Source organism: Arachis hypogaea, chromosome 17 (genome assembly GCF_003086295.3).
Source record: "Arachis hypogaea cultivar Tifrunner chromosome 17, arahy.Tifrunner.gnm2.J5K5, whole genome shotgun sequence".
Lineage (NCBI taxonomy): Eukaryota > Viridiplantae > Streptophyta > Magnoliopsida > Fabales > Fabaceae > Arachis > Arachis hypogaea.
Genome location: NC_092052.1, coordinates 123,193,890 through 123,202,299, shown reverse-complemented (window position 1 = coordinate 123,202,299; position 8,410 = coordinate 123,193,890). Strand labels below are relative to the sequence as shown.

The 8,410-nt window shown below is 28.8% G+C and overlaps 2 protein-coding genes across 3 annotated transcripts; both read right to left on the bottom strand.

The window, feature by feature from the left end:
- Positions 1-731: 731 nt before the first annotated feature.
- Positions 732-3,212, bottom strand: LOC112766831 (beta-glucosidase 13-like). Its single transcript, XM_025812724.2, has 5 exons — positions 2,984-3,212; positions 2,845-2,876; positions 2,403-2,505; positions 2,195-2,291; positions 732-1,023 (listed from the first exon to the last, which is right to left on the bottom strand). The coding sequence occupies exons 1-5, from the start codon at positions 3,102-3,104 to the stop codon at positions 855-857; spliced, it is 522 nt and encodes a 173-aa protein (XP_025668509.1). The 5' UTR covers positions 3,105-3,212; the 3' UTR covers positions 732-854.
- Positions 3,213-4,000: 788 nt separating this feature from the next.
- Positions 4,001-8,196, bottom strand: LOC112766829 (WAT1-related protein At1g70260). 2 transcript variants are annotated; one of them, XM_025812722.2, is made up of 7 exons: positions 7,816-8,196; positions 7,603-7,668; positions 7,393-7,509; positions 6,503-6,770; positions 4,830-4,991; positions 4,613-4,764; positions 4,001-4,437 (listed from the first exon to the last, which is right to left on the bottom strand). In XM_025812722.2, the coding sequence occupies exons 1-7, from the start codon at positions 8,019-8,021 to the stop codon at positions 4,290-4,292; spliced, it is 1,119 nt and encodes a 372-aa protein (XP_025668507.1). In that variant the 5' UTR covers positions 8,022-8,196; the 3' UTR covers positions 4,001-4,289. The 2 variants fall into 2 exon arrangements, with proteins under 2 accessions (XP_025668507.1, XP_025668508.1); XM_025812723.2 differs by having other exon boundaries at positions 6,503-6,767.
- Positions 8,197-8,410: the final 214 nt, after the last annotated feature.

Genomic DNA, 8,410 nt, shown 5'->3' with positions numbered 1-8,410 from the left:
GTAGGGGTGACAATGTGTAGGATAAGGTAGGGTATGGATCCAATCCTAACTTTACCCGCGCATTGAAAATATTCCAACCCTAATTCTATCCACTCTTAACTCGCAGATATCCGACTTAACTCGCAGATATCCGACTCTATCCACGAATTACAAAAAAGATACAACATTATTATATAACTTGATGATAATTTAAAATAGAACTGATTTTTATGTAAAAAAAAATTAAATTATCAATTAATAATTTTCTTTTAGTGGCTAAGAATCTTTTGCATTTAGTGAAAGATATTTGATTCAACATCCACTTAAAACATATTTTTATATAAGTATATAACATATACATATATAGAATACGGATTGGTCGGGTAGGATTGAGGCACAACCCACACCCTACCCAATCCGCACAAAAACCCTACCCACTGCAAATCGAGTTGGCAACCTACCTAATTGGATAGGGTCGGATTGGATACCCGCGAGTAGGATACATATTATCACCCCTAATTCCACAGCACTAACCCGCCAAACCAAACAAAACTTGGTAGTTATGTTGTATGTTTAAATTCTAATTACAACTTTCATCTAATTATAAAATTATCATAATCTAGTATTTGGTTCTAAACTTCTAATCCCAATCCTGTTAAGAATGGTATCTTAATATTAATTAATCATTTTTTAGCTTGAGTTGCTTGTGAATTGTAATTTAGTTGCAGACGCAAGAAACATAATAGATTACGGAAAGTAAGTTCCAATATGATGCCTCACTCTTAGGCTAAACATCAGAAATCATCAAAGCCTTAACCTTAGAGTTAGGGAACAAATTCTCAATTTAAATTTGAAGACATATATTTTCTACCATTTTAATGGTGGAGAAATATTTTGAACCACAAAGCTGATCTTTTACGATATCTTCTGAGGCCATTCTTGTAATCAACATAGACAAGTCCAAAACGAAGAGAGTAGCCAGCAGTCCATTCAAAATTGTCCAACAAGGACCATGCAAAGTAACCTTTTACCCTCACACCATTCCTGCCAAATCAAAAACATTTTAGCTTGCTAGGGTTTAAGGTTTAGAGTTTAGGATTTAGCTTCCTAGTTTTGTAAGATGTGATTCTCCACTTTCCTAACTTAACATCCCTTCAACTTTGGTTGATATGCACTTTGGTCATATTATTCTAAAAACTTGCTAAATTGTCCCAATACTTTTCGTTTTCAATTTGAGAATGTCAATGCAGATTTTAATAGTAGCCTACAATGTAGAACAGGGACGGATCTAAGTGCAGTGGTGTGGGGGCAAGCGCTCCCACTACAATTTGGAATTTTTTTGAGTAGTATATGATAATAATATTTATTTGCCCCCATTAAATTATTAAATTTGACCCCATAATAATTTTTTACTCAACTTTTGGTACTTAATCGTCAATTTAAAAATTTTATATTAAATATTCGTTAGAGTGATCAATTCTCATATTTAAATGAAATTAGTATTCTTTTTTAAAAATCAACTCAAAAGAATATTATTTATCTTCTTTTCAAATTAGCTTTAATTTTTGCGTAGCAACTATATTAATTGAAAGAATTTTTTTAGCTATGAATATCAATAAGAGTCGGCTTCTAATTGTATTGGGAAGTGAATTTTTAAATAATTGTTTAGTAATATATATGGAAAGAGAGAAATTTTGATGGTAGTGTTAAGAGAAAAATTACTTAATTTTTTAAAAATATAAAACCTAAAAGAATAGAATTTTAAATTATATATTATTATTAGATTACTATTTTAGTGTTTTAATTTGTATATTAGATATTTTGAAGGCTAATCATATTTTACAATAACAAAATATAATCATAACAATAATAATACTATATGTACATCAAAATAATTATCTATATAAAATATATATTAAAATATAAAATACACCTTGAAAATAAGTTAAATAATACATGTATTTATACATAGATATATAGTGGTTAATAGATAATTTAATATTTACTTTTTTATATACACATATTATTTTTATTATAAAAATTATTATCATGTTATATAAATTTTGGCCCCACTACCAAAATTTTCTGGATCCGTCACTGTTGTAGAAACTTGAAGTTTATAAGGTTTTTTTCTCATATATTTACTGTAGTAAGTACTATAAATCTTTCTATTATAATAACCTTAATAAGTGTCTGGTAGTAATATTAAACTTACCTTATGGCCCTTTGAAGATACAGAAGGTGGTGACTGAAATAATCTATTCTCCATTTGTCATCAAGTGACATTTTACCATCATTAACCTCATCAACTCCTGAAAATGATGGAATAACTTGAGCATGACAAAGATACAATTTTTTTTATGCAAAGGTGGTTGGTTATAGCCTTATAGGTACTCATTATAGATAAAAAATTAAAAACTTACCATTCTCTGTTATATAAATGATTGGATTGTTGAATTTCTCCTTAGTGTACTCTAAAAGACCTTGAATTCCTGGTGGATAGATGTACAGCCAATCTGAAGCAGCCTGCAAAATTATTCACTTCTCAACTCCATTATAAGATATAATGCGAATGAACTTCGTCTCCTGAAAAGCAGTTATCTTCCTTGGAGCATTAGCCCTTAATTTGTATGAACTGGCAACATAAAGCAATTCGACTCTGTCAACCAATAGAAATTCAAGAAAGTAGACATCATGCTACGACCATGATTCCTTATCTTCTTGAATTTCTATTCGCTAACAACATGAAATTGCTTTACATTATCGTTGCATGGAAATTATTCTCTGATTGTTATACTTCCCATAATTTTTCAACATCATACTTCATAAGCAACTAAAGTGAGTAAAAAGTTATCTCGGATTTACCTTTGGACCAATTAGAAGCCCATTTCTTAGAGCTGAAGGCAAGTGTGAGAAAATGGATCATGCGTTAGTAAATGTGGAAGGCAAATTAAATTGAAGTTAAAATAGAAAGCATACGAAAGCTTCATTTGAAACGACTTACTTGTAAATCTAACACATGAATCTGTAAAGACACTTGGCCTTCCATTTTGGCAAGGAGTATTGGTTGCATAAGTTGAGGTGTAATAGTTTAACCCGATGAAATCGAAGGATCCTTTAACCATTCAGGATTGTGCTCCAGAAAACTTGGGCAATCGGTTCCCGACTCTGTTAACCATTACAGCTGGATATGTACCAGAATGTAGTGGTTCCATGAACTTGAAAAAAAAAATATAGAAGCATCTGAACCATTGATGAGAAAATCAACAATTTCAGATTTATTAAGATACAAACACATGTATAACTATCCAAATAATTATGAAACTCTTGATTATTTTCACCAAATCTTTAGATGTTGCACTTCAGAGTAGCCTAATCCGTTTCACAACTCATTCTTGTGAATGAAACATGGATACCAGAGTTATCTCCAAGAAATAGTACAAATAATCTGCTGATAAAATTAAGAGAATTGGAGACAAGAAGATCATTTTTTATTAGAAAATAGGGGAAAGCACTTACCAAAGCATTTTTTTTGGTGACTGCTTTAATCACATTTGAATTTGTAACATTTATTATCTGTGAGTTCCATTATCTTAATTCAATGGTGATTAATGGTGTATTTTTTTCTCTAAAGTGACAATACAACTTTAGAGGAGTCGGATCCATGTTTAAATAAATTAATTAAAGAGAGAACAGTTTGTTCTAAGACAAAATCATACAAGAATTCTTAAAAATATATTGACTGGACGAAGCAAATTTAGAAGAAAAAAGTATTGTCATTGGAAGAGGTGCAATGAGGCTATATTTTGTTCTTTCTTCTATCTGATATTTTTTTTTTTTTGGTTATGAAAATCTGCAATATTATATCCCCCATATATTACCCATCCAACCCTAGAATAATTTTTATTATTAAAGGCATATTATGGTACAATATTTATAAATCTTATATCTGCTACTTGACCTAATAATTTACATAAAGCATGCAAGTCTTAAATTATTTTAGTATTCAAACAAATAAAAATAAAAAATGCGACTTAAGAGGCATTAAGACGTAATATATACAACATTCAATACATACTATATTTACAGTTACAACCTACTTTTTTTTTTTGGCAAATTATATAATAACTGTATTTACACAAAAGTTGCAGTTCATATAAAAAAATATTTGCAACTTGGGAAAGAATTCTAACAGAGTTTGCAAGGATATTGAGAGCTCCTTTGTACAAGAGAATTTTGAGAAAGCTTCTTGATAATAGGTAAGGTGGCTTCCCCTGCATCGCATCAATGAAATTTTGAACCCCTTCTTTTTACACTTCTTCCATCTTTTCTTGCAAAAGAGGTATCTTCTTGTCCAAGTTATCTGAACTTTCATCAGATCTTTTTTCTTCTTCTCCTTTCATTTGTCCCCATATTATTGTATAATACCCCATTCCAATTATAGCTGCTCCTAACACACTGCACAATTTTGTTTATATAAAAGAATTCAATTCTCATAAAACAGTTTTATACGCGAATCCAGTTACGTAATTTGCATTGAACACATAAATGGTCATATAAAAGAACATATATAATTAGACGAGTGTGTAAAATATTTTACATATTAAAAAAATAGATAAATAAATACAAGTACCTTCCATAGTGGAGGCTGTTAGGGAAGATGCAAACACCAAAAGTTGTGGCAAATGCAATACCAAAGGGCTTGAACAATGGCACATAAAATGGTCCCTTCATTCGAGTGAACCAAATTTGAATATTTGGACGAATCACACCTCCAAATAGTGCCTGCACCATAATCATCAATATATACTGTTTGAAAAAAAAAATGTTATAGAAGTGTTGAGGCTTACAGTAAGAAGAATGAGAATGAGTTGCATGTCATGATTGAGCTTCCAAGCAGTTGCATCATCCCTCTCCACAATCCAAGCGACTATGGCACTCAGAATTGTCCCAATTAAGGAGTAATATGCAACCGCCTTCATTGGTTCCGAATATTCCTTAACTGTCTTCTTCTATTTAACAGAACAAAAAGGATTTATGATGAATGATGCATTTCCAATACAAAAGTAATTCGAAAGATACCAAGAATTTAATTTTGATGCACACAGTTCACAGTCGTACAGTTACATCCGTTTTTTATGATCATTCATGCAGTCAATGTAATTGGATGCAATGGCGAAACTTGAAACAAAATTTTGGGGGGTCAAACAGAGGATAATTGTCAAGATGTTTTTTATATGGATCCCATTTAAAATAAGCTCGTCTAATCTCATCTCTCTGGTTTGGGTGATATTGCCAAATTTAAATCCGTTTTTCAGGGTCTCGTTCCAAAAAATTAAGGTCAAACTCATCAGATGTAACTTTTTGAACTTTTAAATGTTGTATCTCACTTTTTTTCGTGATTCATTAAAGTAGAATAACTATCTACATGTGTTGATATTGTAAAAGTTATATGTTCTCCTTCTTAAATATTAGCCTTCCTCTTAAAAAATGCATCAATTCTTTGATTTTTCATTATTATTTTATATAAAATTTGAATATATATCCTGTAAAATATGTAAAGAAGAAGTTAAAAGGATAAATATTAAAATTTATAATATTTATTGAATTTTTTTATCAATTTATACAAATACAATAATATTAATACTTATTGAATATTCTATTATTTTTTATCATATAAAAAATTAAATTAAATAAACAGTAAAATATAAAATAATATTAAATTAAATAAATAAAAAATATTTAATTTTTTATATTTAAACTTAAAGATAGAAAGAGTGTTGCTTATTGAATTTATTGGATACTTTAAGTCATACTAAAGTATTTAAATCAATTGAATTATTTTTTATCTTTTGAAAAAGTACTACTAATTTTTTTATAAAAAGTTTGAGGGGCCATAGCCCCCTTGTCTAAACTAAACTCCGCCCCTAATTGGATGCATGTGTAAAACTACTTTAAATAGTGCATCAAAATTAAATTCTCACTAATAAACTAGGAATAATTTAAAAATGTAACAAAAATGATTAAAAAAATTAAAATTATTTTTTTAATTATAAGTAGCAATGAATTTATATTTAGCAAATGACTTGTGTATATAATTAAAATTTTGATAGAAATATTTATTTATTTAGATAAAGATGCATACAAAAATTGTAGCAAAATTTAATATTCAGACTTTTTCAATTTTTTAAAAAATTCATTTGCCGTAAAATTAAAATGTCTGATTTTTCTAATAATATTTGAAAAAAATCACATTAAAATTTGATCAATAAAATCTTTTTAATAATTTATATTACTTTTGTTACATTTTTAAAATTTTTTAAGGCCTATTTATTATTGGTATCTTTTGAAATTATTTTTGTTTTTCAAGTATTATTTGAATAGATTAGCCAAAAAGATATTATTAATACTAGTATTTTTATAGGTACTACTTTTTATTTTTTATATAATACAATAAATATAAAAATAATTATAGTTTAATTAATGTTTAAAGAATAAGAAATATAAGAGTTATAGATTTTACCTGAATAAAGTTCCAAAGTGCAACTGATAAGGAAGCTGAAGCAAGCAAAATGCCACCAAGAACCCAAAATTCAGGGACCGAAGAGAACACAAAAAGTGGCTTATTATTATTATTAGTGTTAGTGAATTGAAGTTTGTCATCAGAAGAAGTTGGTCTTATTAGTGGACCCTTGAAGAATTCAGCTTCCACTCCTCCAATTATCGATACCATCACACCAATCACTTCCACTTGGAATCCACTACTTCTCAAATTCAACTCTCTCTCCCTGCTATTTTTTTTTAAATTTCATTTCTATAATTAAATAATGAAGCTAAGCAATTAAATTAATAATGTTATATATACAAATATAAAGTAAGGTGGAAACTCAGGTGCAGTTGACTTCATGTGAAGTTGATAGCTGAGAGTCGTTAGATGGTTTGACTGATTTGACTAAATTTTTATTTAACGGTTCTCGACTATTAACTTCACGTGAAGTTGAGTACACCTGAGTTTCCACCATAAAGTAAAGGTAATTAAATTAAGGTATAATTATTCCACTTATTTTTATAATTTTACCGAATTTTTAATTAAGGTCTCTATACTCTTTTTTTTTAATTGAATCCCTATACCATATCAAATTTTGTAACTAAATTTCTGTCGTCACAAAAATATTAGAATCAACTGAATATTCTATTAAACAAAATAGAATATTCATTCACGTATTAGACATATTTATTTTGTTTAATAGAATATTCTGTTAATTCTAACATTTTTTTGTTACAACAGAGACTTAATTACAAAATATAATATAGTATAAAAACTCAATTAAAAAAAAAATATATAGAGATTTAATTAAAAATTCGGTAAAATTATAGAGACTATAATTAAACCTTAAATTAATGAAGAATAACCTGGAAATGAGTGACAGGAGGAAATTAAAGGTTGGAATCAAGAGTCCCATAGCACATACAAGTATTGGTGAACTATAGCTTAGACCCAAGAATGAAAAGCTCTGTGTCATTGTTATCCTACAAATTTAAAATTAATAATCCATCAATATAACGTGAAACAAAAAACATAAGTTAATAAATTTGATTAAACATTATTATTATATATATTACCCGGTAAAACCAAGAAGCAAGAATCTCATGAACAAAGAGAAAGTAAAAGATGGTGTTGGCTCCTTTCTGTTCAAACGAGATTGTAATGAACATCAGAACTCAAATGAATGAACCATGCAAACAAATTTACGCAAGAAAAAGAAAATTTGTAAGTGGAACAAGCTAAGATAGAGTGAATTAAATTAATTAAAGGGAGAAGAGAAATTGAAGGACCTGCCACCGTTGTTGTGTAATAAAAATGAAGAAGGAAAGAGTATTATGGTAGCAAGAGCGTTGGTATAAACAATGAACACAAAAGGACTCATTCCATTATTCAATTCGGTTTTTGCAAAAATTGTAAGTGCTATGGTGCACCCTTCCATCATCACCATCACTATGAATGGCATGATTTCCCATATCTTTGTGATTTTTGACTCCATTGATGAATCAAATTTATGTTATATAGTTGTAATGCAATAAATGGAAGTTTTTTTTTTTTTAATTTGAGAAGTATATGATATGCACCACAAGTTAATAATTATTATTATGGTGTGCTACTATTGAACACTATATACAATATCATACATAAATAAAGCTAGCTAATTATTATAAGGTATGGAATTGAAAAGCTTAGCTTGTATATATAAGAATGAATCAATGGTAAAGGAAGAGAATGGGGCCATTATTTAACCCTTCATAGAATAAGGGAGCTACTTTGTGAAGAGAAGCTGCAACTCGAGTTGTCCCTAATTCTTAAACAAGGGGCCAAATGATGACGTGTCATGTGGTGTTAAATCATTCATACTTTTTTCTTTATTGGATGGAAGTT